This window comes from Pan troglodytes, chromosome 9 (assembly GCF_028858775.2).
Source record: "Pan troglodytes isolate AG18354 chromosome 9, NHGRI_mPanTro3-v2.0_pri, whole genome shotgun sequence".
Lineage (NCBI taxonomy): Eukaryota > Metazoa > Chordata > Mammalia > Primates > Hominidae > Pan > Pan troglodytes.
In genome coordinates, this window is record NC_072407.2 from 74,446,166 (window position 1) to 74,472,600 (window position 26,435).

Below are 26,435 nucleotides of genomic sequence, written 5' to 3' on the forward strand. Positions count from 1 at the left end.
GCGGTGAGCCGAGATCGTGCTATTGCACTCCAGCCTGGGCAACAAAAGCGAAACTCCGTCTCGAAAAAAAAAACAAAGACAAAAAAACAAATAAATAAATAGCCTTCACTCATATCCTGTTTACATTTTGTTTCATTTGCTTTTCTATTCCTTTTCTATTTTTTTTTTGCTGGACCATGTGAGAATTAATTTCAGATACTATGCCCCTTTACCCCCAAATACTTCATCGAGCATATACCAGATACATTGGTACATGCATCTCGTACCTAGTACCAGAGCACTCTCTTACAGAACCACTAACTAATGATGATAAAATTCAGAACATTTAACATTGATATACTATTTTTATCTGATATACAGCCCACATTCAAATTTCTTCAATTATCCCAATATTCATTATAGCAATCTCCCCCTGTGATCCAGATGCAAGCCAGGATCAATATCAGGACCAAACACTGCATATGTTTCAATTTCATCTAGGATAGTTCTTCAACCTTTCTTTGATTTTCATGATATTGACATTTTTTGCAGAGTAAGGCTAGTTTGTTTGTAGAATACCCTTCAATGTGGATAACAATTTTTGAGGTACTACTTATTATGCATCCATTCGTTCCATAAACTCTTCCTGAGGACTGGTTATTACAGGACTCTGAGCAGGGCACTCAGGGTACTGTGATGAATTCTGTGGTATCCTTGCCTTCAAAGCATTCACTGGACAGCTACACACTGGGCAAACAGCTAAAATACAAGCAAGGACCCTAGAGGAAGGTGCCATGAGAGTACAGGTCAGAGCAAGAGAGCCACAGGGATGACTTCCTAGAGGCAGAGTGTGCCAGAAAGGATGGGCCAGAAGCACAGATTCCCAGAGTGACCTTCTGGGATCCTCTATAGCAAACATCTTTACTTCCCCAGGCAGTGTGTGCCAAGGCTGAGACTGAATAAAACATGAAAGTCCAACAATACAAGGCCATAAACAGGAGGGAGTGGCCCAAAGCACCTTCATCTGGGTACCCCTGCCCAGAGCTATTAATATATGCATTTCCCAGAGAGTCAGCAGCTGTGGTGGTGAGAAGGAAAGGCCTGTGCAGGACCTGAGGTGTGGGAAAGGGTCATAGGCGCCACCTACTGGCCCCACAGCAGGCCTCCTGGCTGGCTGCCAGGAAACCTGTCACACTACAGCAGTGAGACACAAAAGTGGTTCAAACTTCTCAAACAGTGAAACAGTGTTGGTACTTGAGCCACCTTTTGTGAAGTTCAGGAATCTCACAAAATTTCCAGTAAAGAAGAGACAATGAAAAGCCAACCATAAAACCTGGCCTCCTAGGGCAAAGGTGTGGCCTTCACTCACTCAACAAAACTGAAGTAACATCTCCAAGCCAGCCTCTGTGCTGGGCATTGACAGACACCGAAGTCAATCAGACATGAATCTTGCCTACAAGGAGCTCTTATTCTGAGCTGGAGGAGGGAAAATGAAACAAGCGCACAAATAAGTGCACTAAGTATCACAGGTGCTCAGAGATGTTTACGCAGGCTCAGGGAGCACAACTCACTGCCTTGCAAAAAGCTCTTGAATGATGGAGTTCAAAAGAGCTCACATTTCTTGAGCTGCCTACTACGCAACAGATACTTGACATTTATGATCTCATTTGATCCTCTGAAAGAAGCCCAAGTCTTACAGAGGGTAAATGACTGATTAAGATTACAAGGCCAGGCTGGGAACAGTGGTTCACGCCTGTAATCCCAGTACTTTGAGAGGCCGAGGCGGGTGGATCACAAGGTCAGAGGTTGAAGACCAGCCTGACCAACATGGTGAAACCCTATCTCTACTAAAAATACAAAAATTAGCCAGGCATGGTGGCAGGCACCTGTAATCCCAGCTACTCAGGAGGCTGAGGCAGGAGAATCACTTGAACCCGGGAGGCGTGGGTTGCAGTAAGCCGAGATCGCACCACTGCACTCCAGCCTGGCGACAGAGTGAGACTCCGTCTCAAAAAAAAAAGAAAAAAAAAGATTACAAGGCCAATAAGTAGCAGCTGGGGATGAAGCCCAAGCTCTATGGAGCCACACTGCCTTCCAGGGCTCATATGCCCAGTTCTTCCCTTCTTTCCCAGATTTAGCATGCGTCAGCACACCATAGTTGTCTGATGGGACCAATCAGCTGACAGAAAATAAGGAAAAGCCTCAAGTGGAAAGGAGTTTACTTGAGGGGTGAAGATACTTTCTGTTTAGTCCTGAAGCTTCCCAGAACCTTCTCTCTTGGAAGTTCTAGTTCCTTCTAGTCTCATGCTGAGAACATTCCAAGCCTATCCTTTCTTCTTTCTGGTAGTCTCCATACCACCACCACTACTTTCACATAGTACATATTCACATTTCAAATATTACAAATTCACAAGCAAATACAAAGCCTTAAAGTGCCCTTACCTTTAGGTTAAAACAAGCTCTGCAAACAAATCCAATCAAAGGGTTACAGGACATAAGAAGTCATGGATCTCAGAAGGCTGGGCCGATTACAAGCTTAACAGAACCTAGGAGTGTAATGCAGCTGCCAAGAAAGCCAATGCAAGGTCGGGCCATATTAATAGAAGTATAAAATCTCTAACAAAGGGGATGGTTGCCCTGCTCCTCACAATAATGGTCATGCCACACTGGAATTCAGAGAGGGCACCAAAACTTTCTAGCTGTTTCATTTTAAAATGACTAGGATGAGGAGGAGACTTGAAACCACAGTTTAGGGAACCAAGGCTCATATAGCTTGGAGCTCTGTCTCCTAAGAGTTAAAAATCTGGAACAGGAAAAGGAAGCCATGTAGTCCTAGAAGACAGAGCTGGGACCAAGTGAGGGGAGTTGCAAAGGGAGCTAACACATAATGACAGCCCATCATATGCCAAGTGCTATGCCAGGTGCTTTCACACTATTGCTTCAGAGCTCATCAGAAGATAAAACTGTTTTCTACTACTAATTACAAATTGTCTTTACTTACATTACTCCAACTGCCCAGAAAGTCTTTCTGCAAAGCTCCTTGTATACAAATACAACCTATCTCCAGACCCAAACTAAAGGCCACCTTGTCTGTGAAGCCCTAACTTTTCACCTGTACTAACTACAATTCTCTTACCAGACCGCAAGTTCCTTGAAAGACAAAGGTCATCACGATACATTTTTCTCCTCCTCAATACCTAATAAGAAATTGCTCATAACAGGCCTTAAGAATGAATAAATGCCAAAGAATGGCTGGGCGCGGTGGCTCACACCTGTAATCTCAGCACTTTGGGAGGCTGAGGCAGGCAGATCACCTGAGGTCAGGAGTTCGAGACAAGCCTGGCCAACACAGTGAAACCCCGTCTCTACCAAAAATACAAAAATTAGCCAGGCATGGTGGCACGTGCCTGTAATCCCAGCTACTTGGGAGGCTGAGGCAGAAGAATCGCTTGAACCCAGGAGGCAGAGGTTGGATTGAGCCAAGATCGTGCCACTGCATTCCAGCCTGGATGACAGAGCAAGACTCCGTCTCAAAAAAAAAAAAAAAAAAAAGAATGAATAAATGCCAAAGAAGATACAGAAATGGCCAATAAGCACATAAAAAGATGCTCACATCATTAGCCAATAGGGAAATGCAAATCAAAACGACAATGAGATACCACTCCACACACACTAGGTTTGCTGTAAGTGATGACAACACTGATGACAGCAATTGTTGGTGAGGATGTGGAAAAGGTAGAACCCTCACACGTTGCTTTTGGGAATGTAAAATGGTGAAGCCACCCTGGAAAATGGTTGGGCAGTTCCTCAAAATGTTAAATGTACAGTTACTCTATGGCCCAGCAATTCCACTCCTAGGTATACACTGAAGAGACATGAAAACATACATTCACATAGAAATCTGTACACAAATGTTCACAGCAGCATTATTCACAATAGCTAAAAAGTGGAAACACAAATGTCCATCAACTGACAAATGACATCCTGTATGGATGTACATCCAATAAAATGTAGTACATCCATACAGGGAATATTATTCAGCCACAAAAAGGAATAAAGTACTGATATATGCTACAACATAGATGAACCTTGAAAACATTAAGCTCAGTGAAAGAAGCCAGACACAAAAGGCCACATATTGTATAATTCCATTTATATGAAATGTTCAGAACAGGCAAATCCAGAAACAGAAAGCAGATTAGTGGTTGCAACATCTAGGGGGAGAGGAGAATGGGGAGTAACTACTATTGGAACCAGAGTTTTCTGAGGGTCCGGGGTGGGGTGGGAGAGTGATAAAACATTCTGGAATTAGTGGTGCTGGTTGCACAATCTTATAAATGTTCTAAAATCCACTAAATTGTATATTTTTAAAGGTTGAATTTTATGGTATGTGAATTATACCTCAAAAGAAAAAAGAATGAATGTATATTCAGTCAGAATCTGCCTATTCTTCAGGAGGCAGAGAGTGCCTCATACCTAGAGGCACCCAAAGAGGGCTGGATGTTGACCATCAGAGAAGCTAAAGTGGGGACCTGAATACTGGAAAGGAAATGAGGCTGGAGACAAAAGTGCCTAAGATCCTGTCTGACCCATCTAGGAGTTGTGACTGAGCCCCTGATGTGTCCTGGGAAGGATCCTGCCCCTCCCCACCCCTGCTGGACTCTTGAGCCCTTGGGAATTCCGGGGGCCTCCCTCAATTGTTTGTGCTTTACATCCTGCCCCAGTACACTGTCCATCTGCAAAGGCTGGTCAAACACACAGGCTTCGCAGGAGGCCTGGGTGCTATCCCTTCAAACAAAAGGGCATTGAGATGGAAGCCTCAGCCCAGCCTCAAAGAGGATTCTTATGCAGCCTTCCTGAGCCTTCCATCCACATGAATGGAGGATCCTGGAGACCAGTCAGCCTGCCCAGCTGCTGCCTAGGGCTGTGCTCTCCTGCTGGTTAGCCTTTGGAGAATAAACAAGGTTTCTATCAACCAATCAATCAACGGGCCAGACTCCATCTGTACTGTGTGTCTTCTGAGTGCCAGCCAGCCTTGTGTGACTTACTACGGTGAAGGCAGGAGAAGGAGGTGCCATATACCTTGCTGTGACAGGGCTCACAGCCTAGGTCAGGAGAAATATATAAGAAGCAACTGAAGAGAAAAGTGAAGAGATGAATCAGTAAACATGACACAGCAATGGTGTGAGGCAGGTCAATTATCATCCCTACTTTGCAGATGAAGAATCTAAGGTTAAAGAGGTTAGACAACTTTTCCAAGGTCAGAGAACTAACCAATGGTCACAGCCGGGATTCAAGCCTTGTTTTGTCAGACTCCAAAGTCCTCACCACTGCTTCCTGCTAATGATAAGAAATCCACTTGAAGGCCAGGTGCAGTGGCTCATGCCTGTAATCCCAGCACTTTGGGAGGCTGAGGCGGGAGGATCACGAGGTCAGGAGTTCAAGACCAGCCTGGCCAACATGGCGAAACCCCGTCTCTACTAAAAATACAAAAATTAGCCAGGTGTGGTGGCACACACCTGTAATCCCAGCTACTCTGGAGGCTGAGCCAGGAGAATCGCTTGAACCCAGGAGTCAGAGGTTGCAATGAGCTGAGATCGAACCACTGCACTCCACCCTGGTGACAGAGTGAGACTCCATCTCCAAAAAAAAAGAAAAGAAAAGAAATCCACTTGTATCTGCATCCATTGACAGAATCACAAGGAGAGGAGGACTGATTGCCTTAGAAGGACTTTGGGCCTAGGGCTCTTGCTCAGAAGGGAGGAACACAAAGGAGGCAGGACATAGTAGAGCCTCAAAGTTCAGAAACTGAAATTTTCTGAGGTTTTTTCAAAAAGGCAGAGACAGAACAGGAAGTACAAGGCAAGCAGCTTAAGTGAATATTAGAAGCCCAGTAACACACTGGCTTGATTGTTTTCAATATTCTTAGATTCATCTCTGTTCCTCAGTTTCCAGGAAAATTCCTTGGGAGAAAAATTCCAGTTGGTTCTGGCGGTGCTGACATGAATTGCGTTATGATTTTGATTAAGCTGGGATTTTAGAGGAGAGATAGCACTTGGGCGACAGAAATGATGGTAGGGAGGCAGAGCCTGACAATTGCCCCTGCTGTTAGGCCCTGAGCGATTACAGCTTTGTGGCCTACACTGCCTCAAGAGGCAGGACCATGCCCAAGATGATGCCTGGCACATACAAGCAGGAAGGCACTCACATTAGTTCCTCATGTTCCTCAGCCATCAGAATGGCTGCTGATCATACTGATCACCTCTCAACCCATCTCAGCTGCCACTGCCGTAAAAATAAAGACAAAGCTTCTTCATGTGGCCTCTGATGCCCTGTAGGGTCTGCTTGTTCTAGGCTCCTGGCACCTTCCTCTAGCTGGAGTACCATTGGCCTTTTTCAGTCCTTCACACTGGCCTGGCTTCCTCCTCCCGCAGGATTCTTGTAAATAAAAGTTCCTTGTGCTAGAGAGCTCTTCCCAACCTTTTCCACCTAGATAAACTCTTCCTTATCCTTCAATTCCAAGCTCAAGCTTCCTTTGACCAGGGGAAATCTGGCTGTCACAGGCTCTCCTGATTCTCTGTGTCCTTCCTTTGCAGCATTTGTACTAGTTGTCATTTCGCATTTGTAGGATTCACGTCTGACAAGGCTTTGAGCTCCATGAGGCAAATCCTGTACATGTCTGACTACTGATCTACCAAGCACAGTGCCACACATAGTAGGCACTATTTGTTTAATGAATAAACGATTGAACTACTTCATTTTTGTTTGTCCTCTGTCTACAGGTTTATTATGACTGTAATAGCTATACAGTTTGCTTAATTTTTATCATTTACAAAACACTTTTAGCCAGGCATAGTGGCTCACACCTGTAATCCCAGCACTTTGGGAGACCAAGGCAGGAGGACTGCTTGAGCCCAGGAGTTCAAGACCAGCCTGTGCAACATGATGAGATCTTGTCTCAATTAAATAAACAAACAAACAAAAACACAAAACGCTTTCAATGGCTGGGCATGGTGGCTCACGCCTGTAATTCCAGTACTTTAGGAGGCCGAGGTGGGCGGATCAAGAGGTCAGGAGTTCGAGACCAGCCAACATGGTGAAACTCCTTCTCTACTAAAAATACAAAAATTAGCTGGGTGCAGTAGCGGTCGCCTGTAATCCCAGCTACTTGGGAGGCTGAGGCAGGAGAATGGCTTGAACCCAGGAGGCAGAGGCAGAGTGAGCCAAGATTGTGCCACTGCACTCCAGCCTGGGCAACAGAGCAAGACTCCATCTCAGGGGAAAAAAAAAAAAACTTTCAATAATATTCAGTGAATATTTGGTAACTATTTACATGCACAGTGATGAACAACACAGCAATGGTCTGCTGCCCTCCAAAACTCACAGTGTTGTGAGGGAGAGAAGGAAACAGATAACCCATCCCAACAGAAGGTGGTTAAGTGCTCTCACTTATATAGTACTTATATAGTAGAGGGTGCTATGGGAATCCACAGATACTGGTGTTGTAGGAGTTATTAAGAAACTATTTCAGGCAGATAAGAGAGGGAGAGGTCCTTGGGAAATTTTCGTTTTTTAAAGCATCTCCAGAAGTTTCTGGTAAAGCCCTGTTCTTAGAGCCAGTCGGCAACCTTTGATATACAAATGAAGGCCATTAAAAAAACTGGGTCCACCCAGCAGAACACAGTGGCTCACGCCTGTAATCCCAGCACTTTGGGAGGCCAAGGCGGGCGGATCACTGGAGGTCGGGAGTTCGGGACCAGCCTGGCCAACATGGAGAAACCCCATCTGTACTAAAAATACAAAATTAGCCGGGCGTGGTGGCCCATGCCTGTAATCCCAGCTACTCAGGACATGGTGCCCTGCATTTGCATATTAAAATGCTAGGGTGGGAGGACCAGCTTTTTTGCAGGGTACATGAATGACATGCCTAGTCAAATCAATCCCTTGAGTCCTATGCAAATCAGATACCACCTCCTCCAGCCTCTGTATATACCTGGCTGGTATCCATGGCAGGTGGGGTTCCCTCTCTTGGCTTTGGAGTCCCCTCCCTCTGTCTCTGTACAGGGGAGCTTCTTCCTTCTCCCTTCCTTCTTGCCCCTCCTTCCCTACTAAACTCTCTGCTCCTTAAAACCAATCCACGTGTTTCCATGTCATCTTATCTAATTCGACATGAGACAAGAGCGCTGGTGTCGCTCCACTCATCAGAGCCGTATCACTGGGGGATCAGGGAAGGCTTTCAGGAAGATGTGACAGTGATGACCGAAGGACGAGGAATTTTCCAGACAAGGACTCACCTGCCCGGAATGCTCACAAGATCCTGGGAGAGTGATCAGACAAGTATCATCAAAGATACTTTACAGTGGAGGCCCCCGAGGAAACTGAGAGACTAGCCCAAGGCCACACAGGGCTGGCTGTGCTCCTTTTCAGTGACATGACCTCTCCCTCCAGGCCCACTGCGTTAGGCCCTGGCTGTTCTCTGCTCATGGCCAACTGCCTGCCTCTGCAGGGCTTCTGGGCAGTTGACCAGCTGCTCCCACAACTCACCTACCCATGAAGTTACAGAGAAGCTGCTAATCCAATCTTTCCCAATTGCCTTCCATCACCAGGGAACAAGCAATCAGAGCCTCAGCAAGCCACATACCCCAGAAAAGAAGCCAGGCACTGCGCCACTCTGTAGAACTGCTTGAGAGGTACAAGGTCTACTTGAGCAAGCCTAGGGTTTCAGTGCGTGATCTGGACCCTTCCAGAAGGACTCAGCTTTCTCTGAACACCAGGAAACTGGCTGGGCGCGGTGGCTCACGCCTGTAATCCCAGCACTTTGGGAGGCCAAGGCGGGCGGATCACGAGGTCAGGAGATCGAGACCATCTTGGCTAACATGGTGAAACCCCACCTCTACTAAAAATACAAAAAATTGGCCGGGCGTGGTGGCGGGCGCCTGTAGTCCAGCAACTTGGGAGGCTGAGGCAGGAGAATGGCGTGAACCTGAGAGGCGGAGCTTGCAGTGAGCCGAGATCGTGCCACTGCACTCCAGCCTGGGTGACAGAGCAAGACTCTGTCTCAAAAAAAAAAAAAGAAAAAAAGAAAAAAAAAACTAGGGAACTGTATTTAAAAGTTCTCAGTGGGGACCCCATGAACAAAACTTGGAAGCTAAGACTTAGGGAAGGTCAGTGACTTATTAATGGTCACATAGCTTGTTAGTAACTATGACAAAAGTAAAACGAGGTCTTTTAATTCTAAAACTCTTGTGTTCTTTCTGTAACATTATGCTGCCTTTCCAACATTCTGGAAAGGCATTCAAAAAACCTGTGTACACCCTAGCATTCAAAAAACTGTGTGATGATCTTCAGAAGCTCTCACTATAAGTATCAAATTACAGGAGTGATGCCCTTGAGGCCTTGACCTTTGGTCTAGGATAAAGCTTTTCTTTCAATCCACTGCAAGCCACAAGGATATTTACATACTTCCTGATTAAGAGAGCTGGATGTTTTGGTTGCTCTGATGCCATCATTAATATCTTCCCATCCAGCCAAAATGATACAACAATCAATAAACAGACAGCCTCTCTGAGGCCCCGAGACAGACAAATGTATTTACCAGCCAGGGTTTTGTTAATTAGATAAAATCCCTGGATCAATGTGCAGGACATTTACCTATGCTGTAGCTAAGTACATTCTGGACACCTCAATCCTGGCACATGGACAGCAAGTGCCTCAAGCCCCAAGCTGGGGCATCCAGGGACGAGAACCAAACCAAGCCGTCAATGCAAAGCTAGAATAAATATGTTTACCCCTCAACAAAGCCCAACCCTTTCTTTTTTCCTGAACTGTAAACCAAATCCGATTTTTTTCCCCAAAGCCATCTAGTAAACCAGTTTGGGCTAGTATGAAGTTCTTTATTTTCTAAAGCCATAAAACCAGAAATCAAAACAGGACACCAAAAGAATCTCCTAAATGATAATTTAAGAGGCAACATGGCATGTATAGTGGGAAGTCAGAAAGACCCAGAGGTTCTAGAGCCTAAATGACGTTTCCATTGGCATGTTAAATTCAGCATGTTTAAAACTGAACTCATAATCTTTTCCCCCAAACCCAGTGCTCCTCAGGGATCCACATCTCGGTGAATGGCAACAGCATCTACACAGATGATCAAGCCAGAAAACTGAAATTCATTAAGACCCTTTTCTCCCTAATCAACCATATCCATTTATATTCATTCATTTATTGAACACTTACTGTGTGGCAGGCACTGTACCAGGCATTGTCCTAACCATCACCAAGTCCTATCTAGTTTACTTCCTCCATCTCTGCTGCTGCCATCTTAGTCCATGTCACATCTTCTCTCATCTGGACTACTCCAGCTACTTTTCAACCAGTCTTCCAGCATCCACCACAGATCTCTACCAATCTGTTCTCTACCAAACAACCAGAATGATCTTTCAAAACTGCAGATCTATATCATGTCACAATGTGTACCTGTTAGTCTTTCTCACACATACACATACTGGCTGAAAATTCCTCAACGGTTGCCCATGCTCTTAGGACAAAAATAAAAACTGTTAATATGGCCTACAGACCCAGTGTGGTATGGTCCCTGCTTAACTCGCCAACCTCATTTGACACCACTCTCCCCCTTGCTTTCTAGGGTCCAGACTTATTGGCCTTCTCTCAATTCCTCAATTTCTCCACATCTTTGACTCAGGACTTTCCACCTGCTGTTCCCTCTAACTGAACTGTCTTCCACCTTTCTTTTCACCCTTAAGAGTTCACTTCAGTCTCATTTACCAGAAGCTTTGATCTAGGACTTTGATCTCTAGAACTGAGAGCAATACATTTATGCTGTTTATAAACCACTCAATCTGCGGTATTCTGTTATAGCAGCCCAAACAGACAAAGACAGTGGCCTTCGGTGACTAGCTTTTTTCACTTAGCATATTTTCAGGGTTCATCCATGTTGTAGCACGTATCAGTACTTCCTTTGAATTGATGAATAATATTCTGATGTACTGTTCTATCATATTTTTATGCAAAATGTATCAGGCCCAGAGAGACCTGAGTATAGGTGCTCAGCCACAACCCCACACCCTTGCCCCATGCCTGGGGGCAATTGTTTAAAGCCATTTTTTTCTTTCTTTTCTACCCTGTAGTTTCCTAACTAGCTGCCTCACCCATTATTTTCCTGTAGTTCCTGGAATATGTGATACAAAGAACAATGTATAGCCAAACAATAGCTTGTTATTTTAATGTAAATTCTTGGTAAACAACTTAGAAAGTGCCTCTTCTGCGTGGTGGCTCAGGCCTGTAATCCCAGCACACTTTGGGAGGCCGAGGTGGGCAGATCACTTGAGGTCAGGTGTTCGAGATCAGTCTAGCCAACATGGTGAAACCCCATTTCTACTTAAAAAAAAAACAAAAATACGCTGGGCGTGGTGGCTCACGCCTGTAATCCCAGCACTTTGGGAGGCCGAGGCGGGCGGATCACGAGGTCAGACCATCCTGGCTAACATGGTGAAACCCCGTCTCTACTAAAAATACAAAAAATTAGCCAGGCGCGTTGGCGGGCACCTGTAGTCCCAGCTACTCGGGAGGCTGAGGCAGGAGAATGGCGTGAACCCGGGAGGCGGAGTTTGCAGTGAGCCGAGATCGCGCCACTGCACTCCAACCTGAGGGACAGAATGAGACTCCGTCTCAAAAAAAACAAAACAAAACAAAACAAAAAACACAAAAAAAACTTAGCCAGGTGTGGTGGCATGCACCTCTAATTCCAGCTACTCGGGAAGCTGACGTATGAAAATCACTTGAACTCAAGAGGCGCAGGTTGCAGTGAGCCGAGATCGTGCCACTGCACTCCAGCTTGGGTGACGGACTGAGATTCTGTCTCAAAAACAAAAAAAAAAGTGTCTCTTGTTTTTCCCTTTAAAAACACACTTGCAACTGTTGCTAATCTGGAGCATATATTTATGGCAACTTGAATCTAGACTCTTGGGTTGCAGTCCTCAAACTTGGCCCCAATCAACTCTTTCTCCTAATTTTGCTTTAGTTTTTTCCTTTAGGTCCACATTTCCACTTTTTGGCTAATATAAATAATGCTGCTGTGAACACTCATGTGCACTAGTGTTCATGTTTTCCTTTCTTTGGGGCATATACCTATAGTGGACTTGCTGGGTCTTAAGGTAACTCCTGTTTAACATTTTGAGGAACTGAGTAGAGGCTGGCTCTCCCCTCCCCCCTCTCCCCTCTCCCCTCTCCCCTCTCCCCTCTCCCCTCTTTCCACGGTCTCCCTCTGATGCCGAGCCGAAGCTGGACGGTACTGCTGCCATCTCAGCTCACTGCAACCTCCCTGCCCGATTCTCCTGCCTCAGCCTGCCGAGTGCCTGCGATTGCAGGCGCGCGCCGCCACGCCTGACTGGTTTTCGTATTTTTTTTTGGTGGAGACGGGGTTTCGATGTGTCGGCTGGGCTGGTCTCCAGCTCCTAACCGCGAGTGATCCGCCAGCCTCGGCCTCCCGAGGTGCCGGGATTGCAGACGGAGTCTCGTTAACTCAGTGCTCAATGGCGCCCAGGCTGGAGTGCAGTGGCGTGATCTCGGCTCGCTACAACCACCTCCCAGCCGCCTGCCTTGGCCTTCCTAAGTGCCGAGATTGCAGCCTCTGCCTGGCAGCCACCCCGTCTGGGAAGTGAGGAGCGTCTCTGCCTGACCGCCCATCGTCTGGGATGTGAGGAGCCCCTCTGCCTGGCTGCCCAGTCTGGAAAGTGAGGAGCGTCTCTGCCCGGCCGCCATCCCATCTAGGAAGTGAGGAGCGCCTCTTCCCGGCCGCCATCACATCTGGGAAGTGAGGAGGGTCTCTGCCCGGCCGCCCATCGTCTGAGATGTGGGGAGCACCTCTGCCCTGCCGCCCCGTCCGGGATGTGAGGAGCGTCTCTGCCCGGCCGCCCTGTCTGAGAAGTGAGGAGACCCTCTGCCTGGCAACCGCCCCATCTGAGAAGTGAGGAGCCCCTCCGCCCGGCAGCCACCCCATCTGAGAAGTGAGGAGCGTCCTCCCTCCTCGTCCGGGAGGGAGGTGGGGGGGTCAGCCCCCCGCCCGGCCAGCCGCCCCGTCCGGGAGGTGAGGGGCGCCTCTGCCCGGCCACCCCTACCGGGAAGTGAGGAGCCCCTCTGCCCGGCCAGCCGCCCCGTCCGGGAGGGAGGTGGGGGGGTCAGCCCCCCGCCCGGCCAGCCGCCCCATCCGGGAGGGAGGTGGGGGGGTCAGCCCCCCGCCCGGCCAGCCGCCCCGTCCGGGAGGGAGGTGGGGGGATCAGCCCCCCGCCCGGCCAGCCGCCCTGTCCAGGAGGTGGGGGGCGCCTCTGCCCGGCCGCCCCTACTGGGAAGTGAGGAGCCCCTCTGCCCGGCCAGCCGCTCTGTCTGGGAGGGAGGTGGGGGGGTCAGCCCCCCGCCCGGCCAGCCGCCCCGTCTGGGAGGGAGGTGGGGGGGTTAGCCCCCTGCCTGGCCAGCCGCCCCGTCCGGGAGGTGAGGGGCGCCTCTGCCCGGCCACCCCTACTGGGAAGTGAGGAGCCCCTCTGCCCGGCCAGCCGCTCTGTCCGGGAGGGAGGTGGGGGGGTCAGCCCCCCGCCCGGCCAGCCGCCCCGTCCGGGAGGGAGGTGGGGGGGGTCAGCCCCCCGCCCGGCCAGCCGCCCCGTCCGGGAGGGAGGTGGGGGGGTCAGCCCCCCGCCCGGCCAGCCGCCCCGTCCGGGAGGGAGGTGGGGGGGTCAGCCCCCCGCCCGGCCAGCCGCCCCGTCCGGGAGGGAGGTGGGGGGGTCAGCCCCCCACCCGGCCAGCCGCCCCGTCCGGGAGGGAGGTGGGGGGGTCAGCCCCCCGCCCGGCCAGCCGCCCCGTCCGGGAGGGAGGTGGGGGGGTCAGCCCCCCGCCCGGCAAGCCGCCCCGTCGGGGAAGTGAGGGGCGCCTCTGCCCGGCCGCCCCTACTGGGAAGTGAGGAGCCCCTCTGCCCGGCCAGCCGCCCTGTCCGGGAGGGAGGTGGGGGGTCAGCCCCCCGCCCGGCCAGCCGCCCCGTCCGGGAGGGAGGTGGGGGGGGGTCAGCCCCCCGCCCGGCCAGCCGCCCCGTCCGGGAGGTGAGGGGCGCTTCTGCCCGGCCGCCCCTACTGGGAAGTGAGGAGCTCCTCTGCCCGGCCACCACCCCATCTGGGAGGTGTACTCAACAGCTCATTGAGAACGGGCCATGAAGACAATGGCGGTTTTGTGGAATAGAAAGGGGGGAAAGGTGGGGAAAAGATTGAGAAATCGGATGGTTGCCGTGTCTGTGTAGAAAGAGGTAGACATGGGAGACTTTTCATTTTGTTCCGTACTAAGAAAAATTCTTCTGCCTTGGGATCCTGTTGATCTGTGACCTTACCCCCAACCCTGTGCTCTCTGAAACATGTGCTGTATCCACTCAGGGTTGAATGGATTAAGGGCGGTACAAGATGTGCTTTGTTAAACAGATGCTTGAAGGCAGCATGTTCGTTAAGAGTCATCACCACTCCCTAATCTCAAGTACCCAGGGACACAAACACTGCGGAAGGCCGCAGGGTCCTCTGCCTAGGAAAACCAGAGAACTTTGTTCACTTGTTTATCTGCTGACCTTCCCTCCACTATTGTCCTGTGACCCTGCCAAATCCCCCTCTGCGAGAAACACCCAAGAATGATCAATAAAAAAGAAAAAAAAAAAAAAGAAAAAAAAAAAACATTTTGAGGAACTATCAAACTGTTTTCCAAAGCGGCTACACCATTTCACATGCCCACCAAGAATGTATGAGGGTTCCAATGTCTCCACATCCTCACCAACACTTCACTTACTCTTATTAGTCTTTTTTATTGTAGCCATCCTAATGGGTGTAAAGTATCAGGTTTCGATGTGAATTTCCTAACAAGGGTTGAGCATCTTTTCAAGTGCTTACTGGTCATTTGTATATTTTCTTTGAAGAAATGTCTATTCAAATCCTTTGTCCATTTTTTTTTTTTAAAGAGACAGGGTCTTACTCTGTTGCACAGGCTGGAGGGCAGTGGCGCAATCACAGTTCACTATAACCTCCAACTCCCAGGCTCAAATGATGCTCCTGCCTCAGCCTCCCAAGTAGCTAGGACTACAAGCACATGCCACCACATCCGGCTAATTTTTTTTTTCTTTTCTTTTCTTTTCTTTTTTTGAGGCAGAGTCTTGCTACATTGTCCAGGCTGGTCTCAAATTCCTGGACTCAAGTGATCCTCCTGCCTCTCAGGCTCCCAACCATGGCCAGCCCATTTTTAAATTACCTTTTTATTGTTAAGTTGTAAGAGTTCTTTATGTATTCTGGATTTAAGTCCCTTATCAGATATATGATTTGCAAAATATTCTCCCATTCTGTGAGAGTCTTTTCACTTTCTTGATGGTGTCCTTTGAAGCATGAAAGTTTTTAATTTTGATGCAGTCCAATTTTTTTTCTTTCATTGATTGTGTTTTGGAACCATATCTAAGAAAGCTTTGCCTAACCCAAGGTACAAAGATTTACTCCTATGTTTTCTTCTAAGAATTTTATAGTTTTACTCTTACACTTAAGTCCATGAACCACTTTGAGTTCATTTGCATGTATGGCGTTAGGTAAGGGTCCAACTGTGTTCTTTTGCATGTTGATATCCGGGTTGTCCCAGCACCATTTGATGAGAAGACAAATTTTACTTTACTTTTGAAGTACATAATTACAGTTGCATAATTAGTCATCTGACTCCTAGTTAGACTGTTGCCAAGAGGGCAGGGACTGTGCCAATCTTGTTCGTTACTGTTATCTGCCACATTCAGCCCAATGCCTAGCTCTGAATATGCACTCATAAGTATTGGCTGAATGAATTAATCATTTTGTTATTAGTAATAATGACTCTGCCACTCTGTGGGGTTAGGTATTATCATCTTCATGTTAGTTGGAAGGCAGGTAATTTGTCCCTTGTTTCACTGGCTCTCAATGTTTGACTCATGTCCTTCTTCCTCACCAGAGGGCACACGAGCTCCTCTAGGGCAGGGACTGTTTCTCCTTCCTCATTTTGTTGTCAGAAATTCAGCTCAGGGCTAGGCACAAAGCACAGGCTGGACAGATGGGCGACTGAGGGACAAACAGAGAGTCAATCAATGTTCTCCACGACCAGGTCGCTACCTGTCTCCAGTCCCTCCTGGCCTCAGACTGTGATCCAGCAACACCGAACAGCAAGTGACTTCCCCTCTGCATACCCCCCAGGCTGCTCCTTGCCTTGTGCTACCACATATGCTGCCCTTTTTGCCTGGAATGGCTTCCCCTTCTATTTACAAAGTCCAACTGATATTTTAAGTCTATGATCAGGTGCCATTTCCTCTGGAAGTCTTTCTCAGATCCTCCAGGCTGTTTGTCCTCTGGTCTCCTGCAGCCCCTGTAGTTTCCTGTCTCACAGCACTGACCACCCTATTGCCACAGTTTACCCCTGACTCTGTCATCATGGGCAGGAACCATGACTGCTTAAGTGTTCCCTGTGCCAAGCAGAGGACTCAGGATATGGCAGATGCTGTTTGTCAAATGAACAAATAAATCCTGGAGAAAAAGGGCAGGCAGTCTGAGGCCCAAGACTGATCTTGCCAGGCTTCCTTTATTAGAGACTGCTTGGGCTGATGAACAACTGAGGTAAGCACTCAGCAGAGGCCTAGCCCCCTGCTGGGAGAAGGGAGATGGGTAGGGGTGTTGTCTTTCACCCACTTTGTGCTGAAGGAAATGTGATCTCCGCTAGGAGAACAGGAGGCCTCACTTTTCCCAGTCCCAGTCCTGACAACTCCTCACATGGCTTGGCCTGAGCCTGGACAGATGTGTCTCTAGTCTGCCTTGTGCCCTAGGTTTCGGGTGAGCAGTTCCTCAGGCTCAAGTTTGGGGTAAGCCCAGGAGCAGGACCACCTGCTCACACTGCTGACAGGTAGGAGGCCAGGCTTCCACTTCTGAGGAACCAGAGATGGATGAACTTAAGTGCCTCAGGGGAGAAGGGAGGAAATGGATGTCACACAGGAAGGGAGGGAGGGAGGGAGCGAGGGAGGGAGGAAAGAGAAGAGACCTGGCCTCCCTCTGATATAGCCAAGGGGAGTGTGAAAGTAAGACTCTGGACTGCTTACTTCAGGTACACTGAAAAGTCAATAAAAAGCAAAGAAAGAGTCACAAAAAACAAGTAAGTGCCGCTGTGCTGTGGAACAGGGTAAAAGACGGTAGAGAACACAACCTTGTCCCTGCCCTTCAGGAGGCGCACAATCCAGCAGTTTCAGATTAAATATAGCCCACAGACTTCTTCATATAAAGAACAGTGTGGCAAGTGGCATTCAGCTCTACTTCTCCAACCTGACCTCCAGCTTCTCTTCCACAAAAGGAGCTCCCTCCTGTGACAAGCTGCCATGGTCCTTTCTAGATGACCCTCATACCCTCCCAGACCAGAAGGCAGGTGTAGGATGAGAGTGGGGGGAAGAAGCAAAGGAAGATGAGATCACACCCAGCTGGGAGGAATCCAAGAAGGCTCTGTAAGGAAAGCAGCACTAGAGCTTTGAAAGGTGTAAGCAGAGGATAATGAATACAGATGGCAGAGGGCCATCTGCGGAGGACCCACATCCAGGGCCCATGGACTGAAGATTCCAGGGTGTCCTTAAAGAGGAGGATCGAATACCTCCCCCTGGGAGCAGAAGAGCCTTAGGCTGCTGCCCTTCACTATCCAGAACTTTCCCAAGACTCTGGGGCTAAGGACAGGAGCTGGGGGAGGTCAAGTAGAGGCAGACACAGTACAGAGCCCCAGAGAGGTCAAGTGGGGAAGAAGGGTAAAGGACAACATTATTTACGAGGTCTGAGTTTTGCTCTAAATACTGATATTATTGACCATATCAATCATATACACAGTGACCCAACCATGTGTAACCTACAGTCATGCGCTACACAATGATGTGTTTGTTAACAATAGACTGCATGTATGAGGTGGTCCCATAAGATTATAATGAAGCTGAAAAATTCCTATCCTCTTGTGACGTTGTAACTGTCTCAACATCATAGTGCAACAAATGACCTTTTCCGTATTTAGGTATGTCTAGATACATAAATACTTACCATTATGTTACAATTGCCTACAGTATTCAGGACAATAACGTGCTATACAGATTCCTAGCCTAGGAGCAACAGGCTATACCATATAGATTAGGTGTGTGGTAGGCTATTACCATTTAGGTTTGGGTAAGTATACTCTATGATGTTCACACAGTGATGAAATTGCACTACTCAGAATGTGTCCCTATTGTTAAGCAAGGCATGACTGTATGTGTAAATTCAAAAAAAAAATGAGTATGGGATTCTGTCCTGCTATAGGCAGGTCTGTTGGGCAGAGCTAAGAGCCCAGGACATTGAAGAAGAAATAAAGAGCAGCATGAAGCACCTGTACAGAGTCTAGGGTACAGAAAGGCTGAATAAGGACCTACTGTAGGAATTCCAGAAAGTTTCCTTCTAGCAAGGATGGTCAGGCTCCCTTTACCCCCACTGCCCCCAGACCTGGCTCTGTTCACAGGAAGAACTATAACTGGTGGGTTACATGTCTGTTTTCCTTGAGACCAGGGCCTGGGTCACCATCCCCATCCCCCATCTGCAGTGCCCAGCAGAGACCCACTCACTCTTTCATAATCAAGAGCTGCTTTGGGTGAGGGGGAGGGAAGGATGTCCTCATTCAGGCCCTCATCATCTTGAATCTGTCTTTACTGAAACAGAAACAGCCTCTTAACAGATCGGCCCTCAGCCTTTTCCCAATGCAGTCCATCCTTCACTCCTCTGCGAGTCAGCCTTAACTGGGTCATTCCCCTGCTCAAAAACTTCCCACGTCTCCCCACTGTGTATAGAGTAAGAGTTCAAAACTCCTCACCCTGGGCATGGCAGGCCTTGCACATTCCAGCTTCTCTCAGACAACCTTCCCTCTTTCCTGACACCCTGTACAAATCCCACCTCAGGAGCATCAACATATTCCGCAGGCCCAGCAGCCAGCCAGCATCTGCTTCTCGCCTTTGCTTAGCTTGCTCCTGGCTCTGTGGTCTTGTATGAGATAGGGGCTGAGGGCAGGTCTGTGCCTCGCTCATCTCTGATGTCCTCACATGGAGTGAAGGGAGATTCTGACAGGGTCATCCTGACCAAGTGAGGTGGGACAACAGGAGGCAGGAGAAAAGCAGGCTAGAGCCTGGGGACACACATGAAAAGCCCCCACAGACACTATCCACACGAGAATGAATGTTCAGAAAAACTGTCTGAATCACACATACACCGTTAAGTTCAATTACTTTCTGTATTTTTGGGATGGGTGTTTAATTGCTATTAGAAAAACATGTATTTGAAAGAACTAAATAATCAATGCCTGGCAGCTCAATGGAATATGGTAGTGGCATCCCCTGGGGGATGGAAGAGTGGATTCCCAACATTGCTGCTCTGCAAATGCCCTGCCAAAAGGGGAAAGTCGCAGCCCGGCAGCCCTTGGCAGTAGCCAACAGGTGATTCCAGGGTCAGCAAGGGTCAGTTTCCATACCCGTACTCCTGTACTGCAGCAGAATGAAGCAAAGCACATCTGTTTCTGGAGGAATGAAGATGCCACACACAGCCTGCAGTTATGAATGGCTCTTATAACAACAGGATGACATCTGTGCTTGGTTTTTAAGATGCATCATCGCATGTTTATTAAACTATTGCTCCAACATATTTATTTGGCTACAAAACAACTCCCAGCCCATACTTCCAAAAGTGGTTTATTAAAAACTAAGGCTTGAACATTAATACTCAAAAGCACCCTTGAGAATCAATAATAATGCTGCAGATAAAATGAAAGGGAATCAAAGCAGTAAGTCTTGGTGGGGTGGGCTGCTTTTCAACACTTTCTTGTATGTTCAGGAAGCTAAGGTGGGGAAGAACACCAAGGGCCTGTGGCACTGGGTGTGGAAATAGCCACCCCAACACTTGACTTCCTGTCTAACATGCAGACATGATGGCAAGGAAGGGGGGTGTCCTATGGCCACCTAGCTCTATATAAATGGCCAAGAGAGGCCAAGGTTAGGCCCAGTGGGGGGCATAGTTTCAACAAGAATAAGACCTCTGCCCTTAACCAACAGCCCTGTAACTGATGCCCCATGCTGGCCCCAGTCTGAGCATCCATCTTGGACACAGACTCTGCCCTACACCTGGCACTGGGCTGAGCCGAGTTGAATCTTGCCCTTGCCGAATAATAAGCCTCAAATTCAACCTGCCAGTGGTCACTGGAGACTAGCTGAGCCAGTGAAGCTACAGAAATGCAGTCTGTCCCCGGGCAAAGCCAGGTATGGGCCCCTGGCCCTGCAGGCAGGCATTTCTAGCCCCAGACCTTCTGGCAGATGGTCTCTTCCAGCTCTGTCCCAAATCCCCAAGCCTTTCCATAGATGCCGACCTGCAACCTGTCCAGGCAGCAAGCAGTAATACATGGCCATTCCCAAAGAAATGAGCACAAATCAGAAGATTCAGAGAAGAACCCAAAGGATATGGGGGCTGAAGGGAGTCCAAACCAACCCAGTGAAGAACAAAATAGCTGAAGGATCCAGGGATGTTTGGGAGCTGACTCCCTACCGAAAATATCCAAGGGGTGATCTGGGTAAAGGGAGCCCAGGTGACTCTGTGACTACAGAGATGTCACAGGGGACAGTTCCCAGCTTAGGGTAAGGATTTCCTCCAAAGCAAAGTCATCACACGAGAAGAGGCTCGCCCTGCTCAGCCTCTCCTGTAGGGGAGAGCAAGGCCTGGGGTTCAACTCACCTGCTGACTTCTTGCATATTGTTGGCACGGGCAGCTTCCAACAGGGCTGCATCTGAAGAGAAAGGGGGCACTGGTCAGATCCGCGGCCAGGACATACCCATCTCAGGACTGCGTGGAGGGCCCACTAAGACAGTGGCAGTACTTTAGAAACATGGACTTTGACAAGCAAACTGATGTCACAATATATAATGAGAAACGAATCGTTCCCTCCCCACATGGTGTCCACTGTTAACAACCTGACTTCCACACCTTTCTACTACAGAGCCCAAACTCTTCACTCCTCTCATCATAGAGGGAATGCAGGTCAACTGCTAGCACCACGTCTTGCCTATGGTAAATAATGTGCTCTTCATAATCTATGAAGCTCTGCATATGCTTTATGTTCCTATAAGAGTTATTACTAACCATTCCCTGATCTTGTCCACTTTCTCCCTCAACTCCAGTTCTTCAACCCAGTTCTGAATCTTGATGTCAAGTCATAAACCCAAAAGGAAAGGTAGAATGAGAGGAGCAAGCAGGGTGTAGGCCTCTCTGAGGATGGAGAGGTCTCAACTAGGAGTCTTTGAGATCTGGCTCCATTCCACTCCCACTCCTCACCACGTGACCATGACAGCTCCTCTCTCTCTCAACCACAGCTTTCCTGACTGTAAAACACAGACAAAACTCCTTGCCCTGCCAGCTTCACAAGGATGTCAAGGAGATGAAATGACAGTTGAGACGTCTGCAAACTCCCCAGTGCTGAGCCCAGGGAAGGGAGACCCAAAGCAGAGGAGACACCAAGCCTAGGAGAAAAGCAACGCTAGCTAAGTGCGTCTGGCCTGGTCTGGGCAGCCTGCAGGCTGTTGCCACCACCTTGTGGCCATAAAGAAAATTGGACTGACTCAGAAAAACTCAAAAGTCAACAGGAGAGGCACAATCTTTTCAAATAGCTCAATACCAGGTACATGGAGCCCTCTGTGCCCAGCCTGGTTCTGAGCTACACTGCTGGGCACTGGACGGATTCATAGCCAGCCCTGACTCAGGGAACTCTCAGTCCAGCCAAAAGACTCACCCATGAGCAAATGCACTGGAGTAGAGTGAAAGAGCAGGATCTGGAGACAGTCAGACCTGGGGTCTAGCCCAGCTCTGTCGCTTATTTGCTGTATAACCTAGCCCACCTATCTAACCTCCTGAGCCTTAGTTTCCTTATCTGTACAATACACCTTATCATGCATATGAAAGCCAGTCCTGTGGTTCAGACATTGATGCCTCCTGGCCTAGATTCCAGGGACAGGTCCTTTCTACTTACCTTACCGGATGTACCTAAAGCACACACCCAAGCATGGCTCAGACAGCCACCAGCTGGGAGGGGATCAAGCTTTCCTTAGAGATGGCTGTATCCACTCTCCCTTCACTCTGCAGAAAAAAATGTGGCTTCTACAAGGTTACAGAGTGAGGAATGAGCTAAGAACCAGGGCCTCCTGGCTTCTAAAAGGGTTCAGTTTCTACCACACTGCACTGAGGGTCAAAACTCTAAGTCAGGGGACAGGGTAGCTGGCAAGTCAGTTCCAGCAGGAACTGGTCACGGCTTTGACCATTATCTATTTTGGTAAATAGACCTTGGTATTCTTGCTGGAGTTCACAGGCCATAAAGTCCAGTTGGGAACCCCCAGGAACTTCTTAGGCAAGACCTCGCCAAATACACTGGACTCAGAACATTCCCCGCTCATGAACCTTCCATAACTCTCCACTGCCTACAGAAGAAATTCCAACACCCTCACCTACCCCACCCCTGACTGGCATCCAGGCCCCACTCCATCTGCTCTCATCTAATTCCAAAGACCTTATCCTCCAACCAAGCTGGCTGCTCTGCTAGCCCCTGCACACACCATGGTGCCCCGAAACTCTGTTATTTCCATTCCCTGAAGCCTTTGCATGGAATATAATCCAACTCTCACACATTTATTGAGCACCTACTAAGTTCCAGACACTGTGGTGGGCAAATGACGTCTAAGTATTCGGGAAAGTTGCTAGCATAACCTGAAAAAACAAAAGAGAAGATACATTTCCTGCTCTCATGGGGCTCAAAAGGTCACTCTCCTTTTCGTTTCTACTTCATCCTTCAGAACTCAAGTTCGAATTTCCCATCCTCTGGGGTCTCCAATACTCCAGAAAGGCTTTCCTGACCCTACTGGCCCTCTGATCCCCCAACAACACATAGCTCCACTCACCAGCCCTACATTCCAACTGCCTGCACTGTCCCCTTGACTGATTTTGTGTTAAGTTAGGACTTCCCACACACCTAGCCTAAAACTAGACGCACAGTGGGTACCCCCAAAAATGCTGGAAGTTACAGGATTACAACATGCCTAAGCTCGATGCCCTTAGTGTCTATTTCAAAACCCTCATTTTGTAGATGAGGAAACAGAGGACCAGTGAGGAGAAGCAAAAGTCCAAATTCACAATGAGAGTTAGACACAGAACCAAAACAAGATCCCCAGTGTTGTCTCTCCCAGACCAAAGTCCTTCCTTTACAATTGGCCACATCAAACGAATCAAAGTCAAGGCACTCCCTACTCCCCAACTCTTGCTCCAAATTCTCAGAGCTTGGGGTGCATGGAATCTATGGACACCATGCCTCAGTCTTTCTTCTTGAGGAACAACTAAGAACCTGAATGGCTGGACTCACATAGGTCATAAGTCTGGCTCTCTGTCCACTCTCTCAGCTGCTGCTTAGCTCCACGGATCCAAATGAGATGCTAATCGGGATCAGCCAGTCCCCCAGCAGTTGCCCTTGGGCCTCCAGGAATCCACCTTCCTTCTCCTGCCAACTATCCCACATGGCAAGATCACCTCACAGCATGTGAGACCAGACACAGCAAAATCCTGAGACTGACAGACTCAGGCCGCTGAACTCCAAAAAGAGTCAAAATAACAGTACTGTAAAAATGTTGGGAAACTATCCTTCACTATATAAATAAAGAAATTGGTCAGACGCGGTGGCTCACGCCTGTAATCCCAGTACTTTGGGAGGCCGAGGCGGGTGGATCAGGAGGTCAAGAGATCGAGACCATCCTGACCAACAACTAAAAATACAAAAATTAGCTGGGTGTGATGGCCCGCACCTGTAGTCCCAGCTACTTGGGAGGCTAAGGCAGGAGAATAGCTTGAACCCGGGAGGCGGAGGTTGCAGTGGGCCGAGATTGCGCCACTGCACTCCAGCTTGGCGATAGAGCAAGACTCCATCTCAGAAATAAATAAATAAATAAATAAATAAATAAATAAATAAATAAATAAATAGATAGATAGATAGATAGATAGATAGATAGAGGTCAAGCTGGCATTAGAACCGAGTCAGGTTGTTCCTGACTCTGGCACCTTTGGTGGCGGGGGGTAGGGGGGAGCGGTTTGGCAACTTCTCTAAACCATCTGGCGGTTGCCCTTAAAACACCCCATAATTTCCGTTTCCTGGAGATCTCAGGAAAGAGGAATTGGACCAGGCAGAATATGAGAAACATAAGGGGTCCATGCTATAATATTAGATGTTTAGTCCAATATCCCCATTGTACAGATGGATAAAATGATGCCCAGAGAGAGGAAGCGGATCTATGATACGAGATTATACAACTCCGAGGTGATGAGATCTCTAGGGCAACACCCTGCCCCTGTAACCAGATGATGTCTGAGTCCCTCCAAGACTTAGGTTCTAAGGATCTAAACCTATAAGTACCTCCCACCCTCCTAAGATACGAAGTTAGGACAATCTTCCCGCCTCTCCCTTCCTCAAACCCAGATCTCATAATCACCCTTGTTGGACGGACTCTTGCTGTAGCAATGAACCACCAGCGCTGCGGCCAGGGCGCACATGCCCAGTCCGGCCCTGCTGGGGACCCCGTTCCAGCTGTCCTGTCCTGGGAGTGTTTCTTCGGGGCCAGGAAGGCTTCCCCAAGTGGCAGCCGCGAGGCATTTGGTATCGAAGCGTCCTCCCTGGCGCCCCCCGGTGGCTGCCCCACGTCCGGAGAACAAGGCCGTTGATGTTCCAGGGCGCCCCCCGGTGGCTACCCTCAGCCACTGCGGCTCCCCGAAACTCCCAGTAGTCACATTCCGGCCGGAAGCACCTCCATGGCCCCGGAGCGTTGGGGACCTGAGCAGCCGGAGGAGTAGCCGTGGCGCCAGTGCTTTTCTCCTCAACACCAGGGACCCCAGCATCTTGACAGCTGCTTCGATAACCCCGTGGTGCCGGCCCCTGTGCTGACCACGTCCAACATGGCTGCCGCGGCGCGTTCGAAGACGCCGCGAACAGGGTGGAGTTGCGCACTACCTCACGGGAGAGGTAGTCCACAGCCCTAAGCCTTTCCCCAGCTGGAGAATAAATAAACTACGTTTCCCAGAAGGCTGTGGGATTGCGTCACAATGACTGCGGGATTATAGGAGCCCGAGGCATATTGGGAAATAGAGTTCGGGTCAAGGGGCGTGGCGATTAGAGTTAAAGATTAGAATCCCAAGACTTCTTTCCTAGTTTAGTTGAAGCACACGACACACTTTTTTTTTTTTTTTTTTTTTTTGAGACGGAGTCTCGCTCTGTCTCACAGGCCGGAGTGCCGTGGCGCGATCTCGGCTCACTGCAACCTTCGTCTCTTGTGTTCAAGCAATTCTCCTACCTCAGTCTCCCGAGTAGCTGGGATTACAGACGCCCGCCACCATGCCCAGCTAATTTTTTTATTTTTAGTGGAAACGGGGTTTCCCCACGTTGGCCAGGCTGGTCTCTAACTCCTGACCTCAGGCGATCCGCCCGCCTCGGCCTCCCAAAATGCTGGGGTTACAAGCGTGAGCCACCGCGCCCGGCCCACAATTTTTGACTGGTGTAAATTACCCAAGAATCTTCAGCAGAGGCATATTATGAAACTTATGCTTATTTAGTTTAGCCTATCTCTTTTTTCAGCCTGGGCGGCCTTTCAAAAAGATGTTTAGGGTAACTACTGCACCTGAGATAGGAATACATTTTATTTGAAGAGTTGACTTCCGGTCTTTTTTTTTTTTTTTGAGACAGAGTCTCACTCTGCCGCCCAAACTGGAGTGCAGTGGCGCCATCTCGGCTCACTGCAACCTCCGTCTCCCTGGTCCAAGCGATTTTCCCACCTCAGCCTACCGAGTAGCTGGGATTACAGGCACGCACCACCACGCTTGGCTAATTTTTGTATTTTTAGTAGTAGAGACGGGGTTTCACCATGTTGGCCAGGCTGGTCTCCAACTCCTGACCTCAAGCGACCCACCTGCCTCAGCCTCCCTAAGTACTGGGATTACTGGCGTGAGCCACTGCGCCTGGCCCTGATTGTGTTATTTTTAAAGGGCTTTCAAGTGGGTCATCTCATCTGATCCTCATGGCAGCTGTGTGTGAGAAGCTGGGCAAGAACTGTTATTCCCGTCTACAGCGAAGGGAATTGAGGCTCAAAGGTGAAAAGATTTGCCAGTAAATCACCTGGAGTAAAGTAATGCTCAGGTCTTCTGATTTTGAGCATATAGTTTCCATTAACACCTGCACTCCCATCCCGCCCCCTCTTTTCCAAACTGAACCCATAGGTAGGCAAAGGAGGAAGTTCTTCTTTGTGCCAGTTCTGTTTCTTCCAAGTCTTGTAGGTCTGCTCAGACTTCACATGATCAGAGTCTTCCCTGACCATT

At 48.8% G+C, this 26,435-nt stretch overlaps 1 protein-coding gene across 4 annotated transcripts in view; it reads right to left on the reverse strand.

Annotated features, from left to right (window-relative positions):
- Positions 1 to 25,185, reverse strand: part of CLPB (ClpB family mitochondrial disaggregase) — a 144,952-nt gene extending 119,767 nt beyond the window's left edge. The window contains exons 1-2 of one of the 4 annotated variants that reach the window (XM_003951966.6): positions 24,563 to 25,185; positions 20,778 to 20,829 (exon numbers count right to left, since the gene is read on the reverse strand). In XM_003951966.6, the coding sequence (XP_003952015.1) occupies positions 20,778 to 20,829; positions 24,563 to 24,965 (455 nt within the window). In that variant the 5' untranslated portion in view covers positions 24,966 to 25,185. The remainder of the gene's footprint in view (positions 1 to 20,777; positions 20,830 to 24,562) is intronic. The other 3 variants (XM_001174710.7, XM_016921539.4, XM_016921540.4) reach the window with 3 other exon arrangements.
- Between the last annotated feature and the right edge of the window lie 1,250 nt (positions 25,186 to 26,435).